The sequence below is a fragment of the Corvus kubaryi genome, unplaced genomic scaffold (assembly GCF_017639235.1).
Source record: "Corvus kubaryi isolate FWS band 111438036 unplaced genomic scaffold, C.kubaryi_AGA036_p1.0 137, whole genome shotgun sequence".
Lineage (NCBI taxonomy): Eukaryota > Metazoa > Chordata > Aves > Passeriformes > Corvidae > Corvus > Corvus kubaryi.
The window spans coordinates 28797983-28819019 of NW_024580671.1; the positions used below are offsets into that span (position 1 = coordinate 28797983).

Below are 21037 nucleotides of genomic sequence, written 5' to 3' on the forward strand. Positions count from 1 at the left end.
CATGATGTCCTACCAAGAGGTACTGCCATTACTTGTGAGCAGTCAGCACACAGACCTAATAATAAACATTCGAACTTTACAGCTGTGAGTGAGCCTTCAGAGGAAATGGAGAGGTTTCACAGAGATCCTGGCAGGCAAAGCTTCAGCCAACCTACAGGGCAGCAAGGCAAGAACTTTTCTGTTCTAGCTGAGGAAAGATGGAACTTTCATCAATCAGGAAGGATAAGTGCAAGCATTTCTATAGGAATGCCAAAAAGATGAAATGGAAGAAGCTGTGCCCTGGCCAAGGGGAGAGCCTGACAGCCCTATCAGATGCAAGGCCACAGTTTCTAACAAACAGCAGAACTGAGGTAAGCTGTCTGGAACGGATTAATCTCAAAAGAGGAAAAATAAGATACAAAGTAGCAGGCAATTTTTAAAGCATAACTATATCAAAATAGTATGCAAACTATTGCACACAGTATGAAGTGCGTTGTGTTACGTTTTTTGTTAATGCTTATCTACCAAAGACCTTTTTCTCATCTGTCAGATAAGCAGTGAACTTTGGAAATAAACACATTGAAAAGGAGCATCATGAACTTGGTAACAGCAAGTCTGACAGACAGATCCAGTGTGCCAGGGAGCAGGTATCTGTAGGGCATGATATGAACCAATGGCAAAGTATCGAAGGAACAAGTCCATGTGGTGCTGCACTATGAGCAAAATGCTGAAGGGCAATGACAATTGCTGGTGCACTGTTGGCATGTGCAATCAGAGTCCAGCTTAACTCCAGCTGACTCAACTAGAAGGATCATAGTTAAAGACAAAGCAGTATTAGCTGACAACAAATTAGGATGTGCAGAATACAACATAGGGCAGAGACATCTGAGCCAATCTAAGTGAGATGAGGCAACAGAACTCGTATAGGCATATCTGCACAGCAGTTCATTCAGGCTACTTCTGCAGCAAACCACACACTAATGAGAAAATAGTCTGATACAGAAGAACCATGTAGACACATACTCCATTTGCACAAACTTCCATATGTCATATAGGTTATCTGAAAGTGAAAAACAGCAATTCTGCAAGATTAAATTGTTTACATAATCAAGAACTGTTTCAGGATGAGAGTGGCCACTACTAACTACTCCATGCTTAAGACAACATTTGAGTTGCACTATAATCTTCAAATTTTCATGTGCTTGTAATGTAAAAATTACTTTTATTTCATCATTTTATTATTTATATCACTTAGAACTGGAACATTCTTGCTTGGTTTCATCCACATGATGAATATCCTTGGACTACCTGAGGCAAATCACATCAGACATTTGGATTACTCGATAGATCTAAGGAGAAGAAAAATATCTCTGTAGCTGATGCAATTTTTTTTTAGTATCCAAGGATATTTTTAGAATACAAAAGGAAAAATGCCAGACAGGAAAAGACTTGTAAATGAGCTCCAGATAAAATACCAGAAATAAAGCAGATGTATGTGAAACCAAAAAGCCTAGGAGGGCCAGATGAACCTTTAAACTGTGCCATTTCATACTATCCTAGCATTAACAAGAAGGCAGCAAGATATAGGTATATAAATTTTAAATTACAAAGAACAAACAACACTTAATACCAGTTTATCTTTGGTTGCCTCCCTTTTAGGATTTGATAACCCTGGTGTTGAAAGAAAGAAATGTTAGAGATCTACTTGAATGAGCAATAGCAGGAGAGAGAGAGAATACAGAACTGGACCATTGCTGTGACTGCTGAGAAATTGGCTAGGTCTTCTACTAGAATGGCACACACAGTAACAGAGAAACTATGCATGCTACTGGAGAAACACACCTCTCCCAAAAATACAATAAAAACAATCTGGAGAGAAAAACCAGTGACAATGGATGAGGAGAAAGTAGTACAATGTATTACTCCAGGCTCTATAGGAATCAGTCCTCAAGAAAGACAGAGAAAATGCTGATGGACATTTTAGATATGTGCTGTGCTAGGAAGACTCATGATCAAAGGTTATGGAACCAACAGAGACTGCATGAGACATGCCTCCATGCAAATAAGACAATATGACACAGCAGGCAGAAAATTATTAACAATTTAGCTCAATAACCCAGTGGTAATTAGAGCTTTACTGCAGCTTTATGGTGTAGAGATATTGAGGAATATTCCTGTGCTGTTGTCAAGGTAACCTGCAAGTATGTAGGTGTGAAATTTTGCTGGCATTTATATCAAACTAAGGAAATGAGCGCCAACATGTGCAGAATCGGTTTCCTTACAACTGAAAAAGCTGAGAATTTTCATTGGAGAGCAAGAAAAGCTGGAGTAAATGTTAGGAGGAATTGTGTGCTAGAGCTCTTTAATTCCATGGAGATGGAGTCTCCTCCCAAGTTTAAGACCAACAGAGTAGAAACAGGGCACAGTCTGGAGAAATAGGCTACTTTCAGATAGGCTATGAGAGGCTAATTCCCAAGTGCTTCAGATAAATCTCGTGGTATATCTTTAGCATGTTAACATATCTTTACTCATGTTACCCACTACATACTTTTGTTAATTATTTATTATTTAAAATGATGTTTCTGGATTCTGATTGGAATCGTGATTCCTTACCAACTAGAGTGCCACAAGTATTTATTTTTTTATTCATGCTACATTCTTGGCCAGTTGATTAAAAGAGCAATGCAAAGAGGTGGTTAACACAAATGAATTTTACTTTGCAAAAGAGGGGCAGAAAGAAGTAGAAGAATGGGTAAGAACATATACTCTGCCAGTTACTCAGTCTCCAATGAGATCTGACAACTTGTTGAGGTGTGACCAGTTCCTAGCACTGATACAACAAGCTGCTTCAGGCACCAAATGATGCTGGATTGCTTAAAGGCTCTTAAAGCTTCCCTCTCTTCTGCCTGCCCTCTCTTCTGCCCACTCTCCTCTTGGACAGGCCTATCAGGGACAGTGGCAGAGCCCCTGAAATTCCTGAACTTTTCTCCAAAAGGGCATTTTTTTCTCCCCAAAAGGACAGTTTGTCCTATCAGCGTCCACCAGAACTATGACTGATTACAGACAAATTCTGCGAGGCCTAGCCCTATATAAGGGGAGACAAAATGCCCTCACAGTGATTCACAGCAAAAGATAAAAAAAGCAGTATAATTATGCTAAGTAATCTAGAAACCCAAAAAGACAGGGATTCTTAAGGCTCTGTTTTAAAGCCTACAAACCACTAAGTAATGCTAACTACAAAGCACTTGCAGTGTGGATGAAATTTGGAGTATACAATGAGCTAATTCACATTTTAATTAATCAGTTATGTGTGTAGCTTTTGAACTCGACAAAGACACATGATTTCCCACACATTTCTGGAATACAATGCTGGAACATTAAAAAACAGAAATGAAAAAATAATCTTTTCAGTGAGCTCCTATTTACTGTGGAGTATTTTGTTACTCAGTAGTCACTGTATTCTCCACCATTCACGTGTGCAGATGAGGCTTCCCACGTTTGACTCAAAATGGGCTGATGCAGAATTAAATTCAGCCACAGGAATGCAGATGCTTCAATGGTAACTGTGTCCACTAATGGAAAGCCGTCTTCTATGTCTTAGACCAGAGATGTAATGTATACACATAAACACAGGGATGTCATCCTAACTTGCTGCTCTGATAGACATCCACCAATTCAAGAGCCTTCTGCTGTCCCACAGTTTTCACCTATCCACCAAACAAAAGAGTGAGGAAGGCTGATGCCAGGTTGATCCCATCCCACCACCTCCCAGACCCTGTCAGATGGAACATGTTCCAGAACATTTTCCAGATTGACAGGAATAATTTTCACTAAAGTTATGATGAAATATAAACATGATGAAATGTAGGCAGGGCACTCTACTTTTCAGTCTAGAATTCACAGAATTTTATCTAAGAAAAATAAACAAACAGAAGGTAATCCTGATAAAGCAGCAATTTTCACAGGGTTAATAAGCAAAATTAGCACCAGCAGGACCTTACAAAACAAACCTCTTTAATTTGGGGACTTCCGGACAGTTAACAAACCACTACAAAAATCCTAAATATATACTAGAGCCAGGGACAGACAAAAAACTCCAAGTGAATGTGTGATTTATTTAGGCCACAAATAAATGAACTGTTAAAACACTCACAGGTAGATTACAGGTAAAAAAAAAAAAGCCTGGACCACATAAGACAATCCACACAAAAGCCCTAAAACTTTTGCAGAAGAGTCCTCTCAGTCACTAGTCACTCACTGTTGTCCCATTTACCCAGACACAGCTCTGTCCCTTGGGAAGGGAATCACAGAGCTCAAGAAGAGCCACAGAGCTGAGCTAAGAAAATGTCCCTTGGATTCTGCAAGGACATTGCAGCAGGACCCTTCCTCTTGGGGACTCTACTAGGATGGACTGCATGTGCCAGTCCCTACATGGCTTTGGTCAAGAGGGCTGCAAGATGTCAGGTGAATTCTGACCAAAACTTTTTGAAATGTTTCAAAGAAGAGGTCTGCTGGACAAACTTTTCCAGCACTGCAAAGTTAGAGGAAGCAGCTAACAAAGAACCATGTTTATGGAAAGGAAAACTCAGCAGATGTGATTCAATCCCCTCCACCAGCACCTTGGCAAATACACGTGAATGCAAGGTGAGTCTGTATGCTTTCACAGAATAAAGGGAACAAAAGTAAAGGGAAAGGGGTGTAAGCAAGCCAGCCACAGATGTTGATCTGAGTAGGGGGCTGGGATCACACAGAGGAAGGACAAGGCTGAAACTCAAGATTTTCTTCAAAAAAAAAAATCCAGATTAGCTTTTGTTCTGAGTAAACCCATTTTAAGGATGTTCCACAGAATGCGTATTCTGAAATAATGTTTTGAAAAACATTTAATAAAGTGTTTTGCTCAAAACTCCTGAATAAAACTCTTGAGTGAATCAGAAAAATGACAATGGCTAGCAATAAATTACACAGATATTTGAAAAAATTATAGAGCAGTATTCTTTGCTACCTTCACCTGCAGCAAGCAAAATCTACTGATCAGTTACATTTTCCATTCATCTTAATAGCTTGTACCTTTTAAACAAGGCTACAAACTGTTATCATGAATACTTCTTTTGCACATGGGAAGAAATGAACTACAGGAAGCAAAGATTCAGCGTTTGACTTTGCTTTTGCAAAACAACATAGTTAGATGTCTCTAAGGAAATATTCTACAACCAATTGCACAAGAGTATGTACTGAGAGTCCAACAGCATGTCAGGGTATAAAGAAAGCACAACAAAGCCAAGCTTCCATTAGTGAAACGTGCACATATTACTAAAAAGGCAATCTGCAGTTACTGTTGGATTGCACTGTGCTCTTGCAGTGTGAAAGTTAAGTTTTGGTTACTTCAACACTTAAGAATCAAACCACTCTCACTTGTCTTGACCCTTGGTTTTAAAGGAAATCAGATTTGAGATATACTAGGTCTATTTAAAATTTCTTTCAGAGTCCAGTCTGTTCCCATGATCCCAACTATTCAAGTCTTTAGCCATCTGAGGAACACACACATGTGAGCCCTTTCCAATGACTAATGATGTTGCATCACCAATGAGAAAAGATCTCTTTTTTTTAACACACTTCACACAGCTGAGGTTGTGCTTACCACCTTTTAACTTGGGTGTACACATCACAGATTAAAAACGTGAGAAGGGTCAAAATTCATGTAACCAGGTAGGAGGCATCACCTTCAGCAAGACACATACCTTTGTGGTATATAAAACATGTGTTGTGGAGGAGGCTTGTAGAGAACTCCTTCATAGACAGGCCACAAACCACTTAAAATTCTGAAGAGCGAACTCTTTCCACAGCCATTAGGTCCAGTGATTAAAAGATTCATCCCCTCCTCGACCTGCAAAGGAGGTGAAAATGCAATGATGTTACTATGCAGCCTATGTGGCACAAGAGAGTCTAAGACCCCTAAGAGGGAGTTACATAAGCATTTATATAAAATTATCTACCAATTTCATTGATCAGCTACATGTATTCATGCAACTATTCTGGAAACAGCAGCATTAGATAAAATATGTGGGCTGAGATAATGAAAATAATTTCTATTATGTCTGAGTATCTCTATAAACTAATGCTTACATTAATATATAATAGTAATGCTTATAATAATATATTATGTTATTATATACATGTAATGTAATATGTAATATGATTATATTACAGCATCAATAAATCACAGTCAGAATCAATTGTTCTAATGCAGATTCGGTCCAAAGGTGCTAACAGTGTATCAAGCAGTACTGTGCCTATCTGTGATATTAATTGCAGGTATGGGAGGCCAATCAAGTGATTTGGAAAATTTATTTCACATTGCCCCTTCCCACTTAATTACCTATGTTAACTTGGCTGTGATGCCAAGTGATTTTTTTTTATTCATTTGACCATTACCCTGTGTATATATGAGTGTAGATTTATGCACAATCACAATGTCATTATCTATGTTTTACAAAAATATACTGACTTCTATATTTTCTTTGTTTCTGTCTCTCAAGACAAATGAATAAATATAAACGTCTGCTTGATCATAGAGTTGTAATTTTACAAATCTGAAATTCCTACACTGAAGTTGTTGCAAGTTTGCCATAGCTAGGACCCTTTCCTCCTAGTTCCTAATTCAGAGGAAAAGAAACACCTTGCTTTAGCTAAATTAAAAGATCTGCTGGAATTGTTCAATTTATTTCTGATAACTTCAACTCTTTTTAAAAAGAACGACATCTGCACTGGAACATCAGATCAGGATACATATGGGAGTAATTCAGTAAAGGTCAGTCATTAAAATTGTGAACAAGTACCAAGAGGTGTCTGGAACAGGTTTTTAAAAACAATACAAGTTTCTACTGAGTAAACGCTCCCCTATTGGGCTTGTGAACTATGCTGTAAGCTGTTAGTCAGCACGGCTCTTTGTGGTGATCAAGCAAAACTATGGATTTGATTTTTTTCACTGTTGCTGTGCCTCAGACTTTTAAAGAAGACTTTGTGAGTAAAGCACCCCAATTTGATTGAAATTAACTAAAGATGGATGCATACTCCCATACACACCTTTAAAAATCTCAGGTTGGCTTTTCACCTGGCAACAGCAACAGAAATCCTCCCTTCTCTTTCTCTGAGCAAACTACGTATGTCTGCCTCTATTGAGCTACTATGCCTACCTTTCTGGACTTCCCCTTTTATCCATATGCTCCTCCAAGTACTTAACATAAGGTATATGAATTCTGTGCTGTTTATGTTAATGTGATGGCAACAATCAGAAGATTCTTGCATATCATCTTACTTTGAAGTTTAGTCTGGAAACCACCACATCGCCATTCGGAGTAATTATAGGAACATTTTCACAAATAATTCCTTGATCAACATCAATTACTTTCCCTAGAAAGAAAAAAAATAAAAATTCGAGTTTGTGAAACCTTTTATTAACCAACCATTTGTGACAGCCTCTGTGCACAACTGAGTATATTTTCAAGTAAGGACTAGTGTTTGAAACTACTCTTTTATGTGCTCCAGGTTCCCCTAGTGGAAAATCTGTACAATAAATCTTAGCTAGTCCAAAAGACACTGTTAACAGTAGGCAAGAATGTGCAATGAATCCTAAATTAGATCCTAAACACAATGCACAGCATGCATCATAAATATGTGATGCACGATAAAGATGTGTTCATTCAAATTCTACCTGTATTTTCTGTATTCTGTTTTAAACAGCTGTTTAATACCAAGCAGTAAAAAAGTTCAAGGACACCCTTAGCCACAGGCAGACCAGTTAAACTTATTTTGAGGATTTAATTAGGAATCACTACCAGCTCTGAAAGTCAGAGTACCTTTCAGTCTCCTCCAGCAACGAAAGCAAAGGAGCAAACATTTAATGGCTTGCTTCCATCTCTTTTTAATGCCACAGACACTGTAAACGTGCCTTGTAAGTATTTGGAGAAACTCATGTACATTTCAGTCAGGTAGGTACACTTGGCATTTGGATTTCTGGAAAATTAAATATACAATCTCTATTGGACATTTGGGTACTCTGCAACACAAGGACTTTGAATTTAACTGTCCTGGAAACAGTAAAAGAATAAAACTAACTAACTTCTCAGTCACCTGTTAATGGCCTTGTCTAACAGAACCTGACTAGCTGGATTCCTAGAAAAATATTAGAAATTACCTTTATAGATAAGATGCAAAGGAAAGACATTTTTCTTTGTATTAGAAAGCTGTTTATTTATAATTTAAACCAATCTGAACAAAGAAAAATGTAACAAAGGCCAAGTTAGTTAGTTAATTATAAAAGGCTTGCATTTCCTTAAGTTAGGGTTAGTCTTACATTTTTCATTTAGAGGTACTTTGTTCAATTGCTTTCAACTTTGCCAAACTATAACAACCCGGGCAGAAATTTTTATGCCAAGTATCAGTCCAAGCACTCTTTTATCCTAAAAGCAATTTTACTTAAAACAATTCTGTGGTGTACAGCATGAGATTATAGGGGAAAAAGTGTTTTTCTGTTAAAAACAAATTACTTTGATACAGTGGAGAGGTTGTAGTTAAAATAAATCTATGATAAAATATACTCAGCTAGTAAGAATTAAGTGAACTTAATTCTCATTTCCTAATCCTAACTTCACAGCATTTGATTGCAACTTTACCATGCTTTTAAAGTATATTTATGTGTAATCACAAACACAATTGGACAGTATTTGTACAAGATGTACAAAATTCTATTTAATTTTTAGAATTCTGAATTATTAGATACACTATAAGGCAGTATTATTATCTGTAAAATACTATTATCATTCTCATATTTTCACACTATTACTGACAACAGTAAATGCAAGGCACAAAACAGACATTGCTTAGTTACAAAGACATACTGGATGATTCAAAAGGAAATTATTATTATGTGTTCAAAGAGCCATTGGGGAAGCTGAATATTAAGATTTTTCTTCTCTAACAATACAGACACATACACGTATGTGAGCACGTGTACTTTTATCCACACACAATCCACTCTTCAGGGATTACTGAAGTATCATGACCCAAAGAAAGGAGGAAAACCAGTATTACAATAGGACTTGTCATAAAATAATGTGGAGCCTGTGGCCTAGATTCATCTGGCCTAAATTCTTCTTAAATCCTTGTGCTCAATGCTTGGTCTTGGCTAGCTGCCTCTGAGAGCTACAACTACTCAAGAGCAAATGCTAGTCACCATGGCTTAGGAGGAATTCAGACTGGATGAAAAGTGTGACTGTAGTAGAATGAAATCTTGGGAAAAGGTTGCAGAGAAAAGAGGAGTGGGGTTTAGATATAGTAGACCTAAAGGGAACATGAAGAGCACACTTGCATATCTGAACTGTATTTGGTTTTGATTTTAAACACAGTTATCTAAAAAGACCCCCCAAATTACTTTGTTGCTCCAGGAACTACAAACCTTTTCTCATGTACATAACAAAATGCAACAGTTATAAAATGCCATTTCTTTTAACATCACCCAAGTATTACCAAGATCTACAAGATTAAGACATCAGCTATTTCCACACCTATCCACCATGCTGCATCAGACTTTGTTATGATGAACCTTGTCAGAAGACCTTTGAGAAATATGAGCTGAAGGGCAGCACTGTTGAAATCACTGCAAGAAGTTATGTCACAAAGAGCCCTTTGGGGCCTGTAACTCTACTGACGCTTAACTTTTCAAAAGCTAAAGGGAGAGAATGAGGCTTTTCAACACCACAGACGGCAGCAGCAGAAATGGTATGTTGGGAAAATGAAGAAAAACCCATTGCAAAAGCTGCCTTTAAGTACCTCAGAGAGAAGATGGATGCGAGAGGCAGAGAGGTGGCACGTAATGGAGCACAATAAGAAACAGATGTACAGAGAAAATGCTCCAGGGAGGGTGGAGACAGAAAGACAATGGCACCAGAAAGACACAGGGTGGGGTCAGGAGGGAAAAAGTATATATTGATCAAATCATTTGGGAGGTGAGGAGAAGGGTAAAGTTGTCATTTTCAGTTGAGATTCCCACTAAATTATGAAAAAATAAGCACAAGCTGATCTTTAATAATGGAAAACACAGTATTTTTGGGACAAACTACTGAACCAATCTGTCTTTTTCCTCCTATCTCAAACAAAATAATGTGATGGTTAAAGATGAAAATGCTACAGTCTCAGCTTTCTGAAAAAAATGAACTATCTGAGGAAAACAGGCACTGTCAGTGTAAAAATACTAAGATCACCATCACAAATAATAGTTTAGTTGAAATGCCTTTTCATTGAAAGTTTTTACAGAAAACATTTGAGCCTTTTTGTGTATTGGAAAAGCACACCATAAGGGCAGAGTCATAAGGCAGCAGGGGGTTAAAATAGAAGGCAACATGGTCTCTGGGGTATTAAGGCTGAGAGGATGATTAGTTAAAGAAAAAACCCTCTTTCACCTCCCGTCTCACGGCACCGTGCCTCCCCCACCACCCCTGGGAAATTCATACAAATATGAATTAATTACCTTTGATTTCTAAGGGCCCATCAATGTGCAACTCTGCTTTATCTTCACTCCTGCTGTTGTTTACAGACCCTTGAATAACAGCAGTTCTTTTGTAGATACCTCTTTTCACCTCCTCAAAGACTGAGAACATGTTGTAGACACGGGCAGTGTAGCCTGCTAGCTCAGTGACCTGAGAAACAACAAGCGCCTCATTTCAGTTATACTTCACAAATTCTACAAATGAAATGTCTGGCCAAAGATCAACATGAGCAACAATGTATCCTTCAACACCTATCGATTTGCATTTCTCGAAATTCTGTGCTAACCCATATGCCACCTGTAGCTCCTACCAACCAGCAGGAAGGACAGCTTGAATCAAGCCCATGTAAGCTATGATAGCTCCAATAAATGAAGAGGCTGTAGAGACTGCTCATATCTGTAAAGTCTTCAATGAGCAGAGAACAGCTACTAACACATCTGAAAACAAAAAGCCTGGTACACAAGAAACAAAATCTCTGCATTTTCCAGCAAAAACAGAAGTCCAGAGAAGTGAGAAAAAAAAAGGCATCTACAATTATTTATGTTTACTTGCTTGTATTCCTGAAACCTCCTGTGGGAGAAGTGTGCTTTTCTGTGTAAAAGAGGCAGCACCAGGCCACCCTAATCTAAAATACAGTACAAACCAGAAATGAGTCTTCTATCAACTGCATGCTAAATCTGACACCTTAGAATAGAACTGAGCATTTTTAAGACAGTGAGAGCTCTTGGAAGGCTTTCTCAATTTTTTTTTTTGGTCCATTTGTCAGAATTTTCACCTGGTGAATACAGAAACAACAGATCCCTGGACCTTGTAACTTCCTATTCATGGGCTATTCAAGAGCTCCTATTCAAGAGCTCCCAAAGAACCGCCTCCATCGGCTGGTAGCAAAGAATTAAGCCAAGGCCTTTTATTTTAAATATGTTACTAGATGGTTTTAAAAGGATACATTTTTTATACAAAATGCAGAGAGGACAAGAATAGCAACAAAATTAGATCAAGATTATAAAACCCTTGGCTTGCTGTGGTTAAATACATACACCCCATGACAGAGTTCACTCACTACGGTGTACATAATTCCAAGATTATTGGAAAGAATTGGAAATAATTCTGCAATTCTTCTGTAAGTTTCACTGTTTGTGCCAGACTCAGAAGTGAGTGCCAGTTCTGGCCACATGGGCATCATTTCACTGGAAGATGATGGAGAGAATCCAGCATGTGATAAATGAAAACTTGAACCAACTGTGCCCCTGGAGAACCATAACTTGAAGTAAGCTTCTCTACCATGACACTAGAAACTCCCTTTGTTCGAACACTAAATACTACCACCTAAACTATTGACTGCAAAGAAAAGTTGAGCCCACCTCATCTGCACAGTGAATTACATTGACTTGAAGGAGGCTGCCTTGGTGGATGAGGTGGGCAGGAACTGGAAATGCACCACCACTTGACGTGGGTTGAAGTACACTGTCCTTTGGAAACTGCCTGAATCATGAAATGAGAATGACAATGTGGTTGGAGTACTGTAGTGTCTCTTGAAGAGAAGCATAAATATAAAATTAAGATGGAAATTCATAGAACTGGTCCTTGGTCTCATGCTGTCTGGATTAGTATCTTACCATGTTATAAACAAAGTGAGTTTGTTCAGTTCCTCTTCTACTGCTTTGTGGGTACTTTTTTTGCCAAAAAATAAACCCATGGTTTTTCTAAGTCCTCATGTACATTATATGAATTACTTAAATGCTGAAAACAAAATAGAAATTACATCAGTGTATAACAGGTTATCTGGCAGTATCTTGAGAGCAGAGACCAAGCAGGGGAACACTAAAGGAGCATAGGTCAAAAATCACAGCCCATTAGAAGGACTCCTTCTGAAAACAGCTGACTCTGGCTTTGTCAAAGTCTGTATCTCAAGGCGACAAAGTACCCCTCCTCTTCCAATTTACCAAGCTGTAGCTATTATGGCTGGATTCCAAACAACAGAATCCATAGTCTTTGATTAGCTGCCTAGCTAATGTGTCCCTCCTCCCACTGCACTGGGAAAAGGGGTTCCCACCAAAGGGACGAGCAAACACCAATTTAAAAATGAAGAACAAACATTCAGAAGGAAATGTTGAGGAGATTAACAGCAGTGCCTCACTTTTCTTTGGCTTAACAGCTGGCATTTAAAGAAATCCACAAGAGAGAAAACAGATCAAAGCCCAACTCTACTGGAATTTGGGTAAGAACCTGAAACAACATCTCTTGATCTTCCAGATGAACATTCTGTACTTCTAGACTATTTGTAGTCCAAGGTGAACTTTCTCCTGCTAAAAATTCTCTATTTTGCAAAATTACTTATAATTTAACAGGTTCACAAATACTGAAAACAGCCTTATAGTTTAAGTGGCCTGGAAATAAGTATTCAACTCTCCTTGTTTTTCATATGGGAACAGGTTGCCCAGAGAGGTGGAGATACCCCATCCCTGGAAACATTCAAGGCCAGGTTAGATGGGACTCTGAGCAGTCCAGCATAGTTGAAGATGTCCCTGCTTATGGCGGGGGGGGTTAGACTAGAAGAACTTTAAAGACCCTTACAATTAAACTATTCTATTATTTTATGGCACTTACAACAGAAGAGTCCCAGTACATTGAAGGCAGACAGCCTGAATTCAGGTCTGTGCTCCAAACAGAAGAGGAATTTGAACTTTTATCACTCACATTCCAGGAACTTCTATCACTCTCTGATGACACCTGAACACAAGTATTAAAAATGACATCTGCATGTTGCATCATACAGGCAACCATGCACTTTAGACTCTTTGTCGACTTAACCCTAAACATTAAACTACCAGTTCAAAAATCTTCATGGATTTAGTTGCAATAGAATTTGCCTTTAAAAACTGCACTACTTTTTAAAGTATTTGATATTAAATGTAAGTTGTTTTTCTTTTTTGTCCTTCTGTTTCATGCACGCAGAATGTACAGTACCTCTTTGTATGAAGACATAATCCTTTCAATAGCATCTGCTCCAGAGATCAGCAAGTTTCGTGATGTAGTAAAAGCTTCTGTCCTTTCACTAACCATTGCCTGTTTCTGGCCATCTTCCAACTCTGAAAGTAAAAAAAAAGTTTTGTTAAAATATTCTGCTGAAAATTATCTCTACAAATTAAATTATTATTAGAATGTGAGCTATTACAGAGCAGCTTTGTTCTTTTTTTAAGAAAAAGTTAGATCTATGAAGACAACTTTTCAAAAAGAACAGGTGAATGTAACTACCATAGCTTGGTAAAAAAGAATAAGTGGGAGCATATGGAATCCATTGTGTTAGGCAAAACATGTTATTATTTTATCTATTTTTACATGGATCACTTTTCCTTTTAATATATCATCATACAACATAAATTTTTCAAAACATGAAAGAAGTGAAACCTAAACAATGATCTGAAACAGATTTTTAGCATAATTTTAAACATTTTTGTAGCTATTAATTTTCAGCCTTACTTATTTACTGACTTCATGTAAAAGGAACCATTCACATTTGTGTAAATATGGCAACACAATTATATTTCTATAAGAAAGCAGTAAGCTTTTTAAGTATCAAAGGCATGGTTTCAGTAGGATACCTCTCCCTCACAATGAAGTTTCTCTCTTCATCTGACCTCAAAACAAAGTTGTGATGCTTTATTTATGACACTGCACCCTGTTAACAAGAATACTCCTGCTCCAAAGAAAGAAGTTGTCTCATAAGAATGTCAGCAGCATAAGGCAAGGAGAAAACAGCAGCAGAAATTATAGAAGATAACGTGAGATATAAGTATATTTAACATATCTACATATACCATCTTTCTACCATGGGACCTATAGATTCAACTTGCAAGGTTTGGTTCTTGAAGGAAACAAGATTTTAAAAGAAGCAGCTGACTATTTTGAGGCTAAATGTTGTTTCAGTGTTAATAATTGCAACTACAAACTACTGGTGTAGTAAACCACTCTTAAAGATTTTCCACATAAAAGATTTATAATGAAAGATCTCAAGGGTTTTCTTCATCACATAATTTTATATGTATTTCTATATATTGCTTAAATCTTTTGCGGAATGGGATCTGGATATTATTTTTTTCCTGAAGTTTTTTTTAAGTTTCTTTTTAAAACTAAGCTGATGCGAGGACTCACGCTACGCAGAGTAACAGGTGGATACTGTGTCAACTCCCGTACTAGCAATTGTTACTAACATCCATGTTTCCACAGTACTCATGATCAAGAAAATCCAGGAGGAATTCCCTGCAGGTGTAATGCCACTAAATTTCATGGGCTAAGTCAAGCCATGCAAGAGTAGAGCAAACAGTATTTTTTTACTCTCACCTCCCTGACAAGATCAGATTCTAGAAATCTGGTGTGTGAGAGTCTACAGGCAGCACCAAAGCCAGATGTGTCTTTCTGTCTTTATTAGGTAAATCTAAATGCTATTTTGTTTTCATTTACACATCCATAAAGGTATTCCTACATAACTAGATCACTGAAATACACTGTATTACAGTGAAATACACTGGGTAATTAATGAAAAACTTTTAAGAATTACTACATCATAACTTTTCATATATATGCGTGTGTGTGTGTATATACACACATACAACATCTATGTTATTTTTTCTGGTTTTAATAATGACTTTTTTTCATTTCAGTTCTATATCAGCACACTGTCAACTAGCTGTATGCAATCTTGCTGAGACACAATGAGAGACATGCTCTAAAAAAAAATACAGAAAAGCTCTCACAAAGGAAAGATTAAAAAATTCTTGCTCATGTTGCTCTCACTTTAAAAAGTTATTTCCACTTCAAGAAGAATAAATTTAGTGAATAGGGATAATTCAGTTAATTCATTAGTAAAAGCTGATTTGAAATCTGTTTACTTCTGAAACAACTGATTTTTGCTGATCTTGTGGGGATTGTAGCTCATGCAGCCCCTGCTATGTAGAACCACCGCAATTAAATCATCTAGCAATCAGGTATGGTTTAAGTATGTTAATGCAGCATTCCTCCTTAATGTAAATGCAGAATTTACTGATGGCTGCTTCCAGCACCCAGGCCAGCTCATTTAGCAAGAGTTTAAGGATCTCTACAAGCCACTGCATCAGTCAGTTTAGGGGTATTTAAAAAACTGAAATGATATAGAATTTATGAGCATTTCACAGTCCAAAAAGACAAACTCTTACATTATATAACTCACTGACAATACTTTTCTTGAACTTTTTGTCCAAATCATTTTTCATATGGCTGGCTCCTGTGTTTGAAAGCATCCCGTTTTAACAGACACACAGACTGTTTCATACAGAAACTAACATTTCCATTTTCCTCTTCACTTATGTAATTGATAGTCATACTTGTTTTATAAACAAAAATAAGTGTTCACTGTGTCTAGAGAAATCAAAGTCTTGCTTCGAAAAATAGTTACTCTCCATAAACTGAGACACATTTGGAACATGAATGGTTTAATACAAAAAGAATGAGAAATGTTATCAAACAGAAATCTTGTCTTTGCCAGCTAATTTCTTCTTTGAAATATACAACAAAATTTTAGAATTTCAGTCAGAAATATCACTGTCAAAGAAGGTTCTTTTTTCTTATTATTGAAGAATTTTTTTTTTTACTTTTTCCTTCTCCTCCTTGAAGAAGTGTACAAAACCTATGGCTTTACACCTGTAGTCTCAAGCCTGGCCATGGTACCAGTTTTGTACATACCCCTGATTATTTTGATTCATCCTAAAGAAATAAATCCACCGTCTCTTCCTTCAGATGTGAACAAACTTGTGTCTGATCTGCTGAGGCATGAAGCACTGTTTTCCCAAGCAGGTCAATGGTAATTTCAGGTGTTCTTGATTCTTTGAATACCTGTAATACCTCAAACTGGTCTTGACAGTGCTGCCAGTATTATGTTTGTGAACCATCACTATGGTAAGCCCCAGGACCCAATAATAAACCCCATGTTTTAATAGTTTAGGTTGCTGGTAGAAAATATAATTCTGCTTTGCAATGTGAACCACTGCTGCATCTCTGTTTTCTCCCACATTTGAAATGTATTTAACAAAAGAACAAACATGAGCAACAGGAATGTTATTTAGTTTAGCATGAATACAAGTCCTTTTTTATTCATGCTCTAATACCAAGGAGACATTTACAACATGTGGTTAAACGCTCCTTTTCTTGACTGTACCCATTCCCATCTTAGCAGAAAGACTCTTATCACTTTTTCTGTTGTGATAATAACCTTCACTGTGAGGTGAAATGCCTTTGTACAGCCTCTTCTGTTTGGAACAAGACATCCTGATATTTTTGAAGCTGTTCCCAGGATGCCAGCCAGGGTGCTGATATAGTGCCCTCCTGAGCCACCTGATGGGCAGCAGCTCAGGGAGCTGAGCACTCAGCCATGCACTGGCACAACTGCGAGACAGCTAAACCACATGGGCATTGCACAAAGCCATCCTACAGGTCTACCAAGCTTGTCCACTTGGATAGTCCTGACCTGGAATATAACTACCAAGAAAGAAACAGAACTACAGCACAGAAAAGAATTCACTCATTCCTAATTCCAAGTACACAAATTAGAACTTTGTAGGATTTGTGTTTAAGGGATCTTCCTTAATACCTTTCTTTCTGCTCTTTTCTTCTTTTTCTTTTTTTTCTTTTTTTTTAATAGCATCTGCAGTAACAACATTATTTGAGTCTCATTTCACTTCCAGGAAATTTGTGATAGGATGTCAAAAATGATACCATCCTAGCCTGGAATCTGAATTTTACCTTCTCCCAGGGAGTCAGGGAGAATCTGCTGTTTCCAACAGGTCAACAATAAGAGAAATTACCTATAACTACCTGTAATTACAATATGGTTTACGGAAGAAAAAGAAGATAAGCGTTCTAGGAAAGTTTGTAGTATCATTAGGTAAAAGGAGATACTGCAAAAATCAGCCTGCCATTCCAACAGTGACTAGTGAAAAAGGAGATTGCAATAATCATGACAATCTCGTGTGATACAAGGGTCCTTTAAGTCCTGACTTCATACTATTTATCAGGCTTACACTCCAAGTTGGATCATTTGTGTTGCTCTCTGCTCAGCTGACTTGCTATGCTTGCAAGTTATACGTAAGACACAGATGTTGTAAGAAAGTCTGTGAAATACAGATCAATGTGAATGGCACTCAAGGGAACTACAGTCTTTTGAGGACATAACTTTAAGGAAAAGTTTAGAAATTAGGTAAAAGATGGTATTACCGCCATCTGCAAATCCCGTTGCGGTGATGATGGGCACAGCGACCATGACCATACCACAGCTACTCCAGACATACTTCATCAGGAACTGCTCTATCATGACATACCATAAACGTTTGGACAAAATGAGATTCATTTGATCTGTCAAATCCTTGTAGCTTTTTTGCAGTTGTTTCAATTCTACCTATGGTTAACAGAATAAAGTAATTTATACAATGAAACAAAGAAGCACATGTAGCACAAGATATGTTCACATGTGTACATAAAATAATCGGGTACCCAGAGCTGTCACTTCTGAGTCACACCTGCCATGTGGTACTTTATTCTCAATGTGCTGCAGTCTCACAGCAAAAGTGCACAGCTTTATGGAAGTCAGTGGACCTGGTTCTTATTACACCATTGTCCCTCGACAGAACATTGACAGGTTTTCAACTCTTTTAAGATCTCTAATATATACAAGAACAACATAGTAGTCACAAGAGCTGGTTCTAACAATCAAAATAAGATTGATTTCACATCCTTTTAATAAAGCTGCAGCTGTAGAGTTTCACAGCAACAGAAACTTATATTGGAAAGCATTTGGGGATCAATTATCTCCAGTGACTTAAAGTTGCAGAGTTAATTCCTGAAATGCAATGCTGCTTGTTTTGGCAAGCAGTCTGGGGAAAGAGAGAAGTATCCCAGGAGGTTTAACAAGTCAAAGACAGTTGCAAGTCAATATAATATATATTCAGTTCAAGCCCCTATATGTGGGAATCGAGAAAATGTTTAATTTAGCTGCGCTTAAAACATTATTACAGAGAGCTTTTGAGAACGTTTGTGTCTACAAAAATAAACCATTAATGTTATATAATCATTGCTTGAACTGAAAGAGTAATACTTCAGGCTGGTTTCCAGCTTTCATTTCCATGCATGAAACAACTTTCTCCCAACTGTATTTGAAAGGTATTATGGCCAAAATTCACTTCTAATAAAAATATTAAAGGTCCCTTAATAAGGTGGCTTTAAAACAAGCTACTGGTTTATGTAACTGTGATTGCAGAAGTACTGTACTTAAGCTATTTTAAGACTGATGACTACATCTTTGCTTAGCTATGTGAAAGAGTGTCAAAGGTTGTAGTGTGCTCTGAGCTATCACAGAGTTTCCCCCTAGACTTTCTGGTGTGCCATGGTTGCTATTTCTGCTGAATTAAATACGGTAGTTTATACACGTGGTTGGAAAAAAAGAAGTCTGGAAAAGTTAATCAGAATGGACTGGGTGGGGGAAAAACAGTAATGCAGATGAGTTTTCTAGATAAGCATAAGATCCATCTGCAAAACCACAACATTGCCAGAGTTCAAGGGAACTGTGATCTGCTCCCCCCAGACACTGCTTGTGAGACAGCATTTCCTAAGAAATGGGAAGTGCCAAGCTGTAAACAAGTTTAAATGTCCGAGGGACCCAAAGTGCTCAAGAAGAGCATCAGGGGAGGCATGGATCCACCCTGGCACTGCAGGAGCGACCCCAATGCTTCCAATTTCTCTCCTCCTTACCTTGTGCCCTCGGTAAAAGGCAATCTCTTCCACGTTGGCAATGATGCGTGAATGTATGAAGCGCAGATAGCCCTTCTTGTGAGCCTCCTCAGCCACTAGTTTGCCAAACTTGGGCGAGCAGGCTTTGAGCACGCGGGCCGTGGCATAGACGACGAGACCAGCCAGGACTGTGGGCCCGATGGGGTTGGCTCCCCGGGACCGCGCTGTGCGGATGAGGGTGTAGGAAGTGAGCACAACATCCAGGATGGGCTTGGTGAGGTTGGAGTAGAGATGCGCCACGGACTGCGAGAACATCATGATGTCCTCGGTGAGGGACTGGTCAGGGTTGGCTAGCCGCCCGTCCATGCTGATCACTTTGTAGTAAGTCTGGTTGGCAAAGTAGGTCTCATAGGCGTGATCCACCAGGCGCGTGCGGAAGGCGAGGGCCAGCTTGCATTCCAGGTACCGTATGGTGCTGTTCACGAAAGTGGCTGGGATTGCGATCATCAACCACTTGATTAATTTGAAGACAAAGCTCCTGGGCTTTTTCTCCACAATGCTCTTCACAATTTTTCCATCGAGGGCGGCCACATAGATGGAGAGGAAAGTCCTGGACACCAGAGCAAGCGAGTGGAGGCAGAGTAAGCCCAGCTCGGCACTCACCAGCTTCGGGAAGAACAGTTTGCGGAGTTCAAGCAGCTGCTTGAAAAATTCCGCGTCCACGGCCGGGGAGGCTCTGCCCCGGCTGCCGGTGCAGTGCGGGGCCCCCTGGCCCCCTTCATCCTGCATGCCGCCTCTGCCACTCGCCCGCTTCACGCGCCCGCGGATGATGGGGTAGAGGATTTTGAGCCCGTATGCCGCGGCCAGCAAGCACGCAGCCCTCTTCGCAGCGCCCGCCCTGCTCCACTGCACCCGCCGGGCCGCCGCATGCAGCATGTGGGCCATCCTGCCCGCCGGGGCACCGCTACGCGCCGCTCCTAGCGCGGGTGGCTCATGCCCGCTGGGAAGGCCGGTCCCGCCGGGTCTTCATCGGGGCGCTGGGCCCGGTCTGCCGCCAGCCGCCCTGCCGTGATAGATGCCGAGTGAGCGCTGCCTCCCAGGGGTGATGGTGCCTTCAAAGCGCGGCGCGTTGCACAACGCAGCCCGGCGCGGCGCAGCCCGCCCCGCCGACCACCATTGGCTGTGCCGCGTGGGGCGGCACCGGCACCGGCACCGGTAGCGGTAGCGGCCCGGCCGCTCAGCACCGCCGCCCCGGCCGCAACCGCTATAGCTCGGGGCGCGGCCGCAGCGGCAGCAGCAGTATCAGCAGCACCACTCCTGCGCTGCGCTCCGCTCCGCTCCGTTCGGCCGGGGTTCACGGCGGGTCCCCTGGCGTTCGGCCTCGGGTTCACGGCGGGTCCCCCAGCGCTCGGCTCCGGCCGCACCGTTGATCCCCCGGCGCTCGGCGGGTCCGCGGAGCTCGGCCCTGCAGAGCGCCGGCTCGCCCCAGGCTGCGGCCGGCCCTTTCCTTCCGCCTGCCCTGCGGAGCAGGCGCCGCCTCCGGCCCTGGCCTCGCCAGCGGCGCGGGGGGAGCGGGACGGGGGCTGGCGGCACCGGAGAGAGCTCGGGTCCCGCGGCAGCCCCGGCGGGGTGGGCAGCGCGTCACCCCCGGCGTCCCCTGAGCCTCCCCGGGGCGGGGGGGCTGTAACGCCGGCGGGGGGGGAGCCCGGTGCGGGAGCGACGCGGGCAGAGGGCGGCGCAGCCCGGCCGGTGGCCTCGGG

General features: G+C 40.2%; 1 protein-coding gene across 1 annotated transcript in view; it reads right to left on the bottom strand.

Moving 5' to 3' along the window:
• ABCD2 (ATP binding cassette subfamily D member 2) overlaps window positions 1–20460 on the bottom strand; it is a 44187-nt gene extending 23727 nt beyond the window's left edge. Inside the window, exons 1-6 of the mRNA XM_042018309.1 lie at window positions 19299–20460; window positions 17769–17949; window positions 13491–13612; window positions 10505–10673; window positions 7295–7389; window positions 5718–5863 (exon numbers count right to left, since the gene is read on the bottom strand). Of these exons, the coding sequence (XP_041874243.1) occupies window positions 5718–5863; window positions 7295–7389; window positions 10505–10673; window positions 13491–13612; window positions 17769–17949; window positions 19299–20222 (1637 nt within the window). The 5' untranslated portion in view covers window positions 20223–20460. The remainder of the gene's footprint in view (window positions 1–5717; window positions 5864–7294; window positions 7390–10504; window positions 10674–13490; window positions 13613–17768; window positions 17950–19298) is intronic.
• Between the last annotated feature and the right edge of the window lie 577 nt (window positions 20461–21037).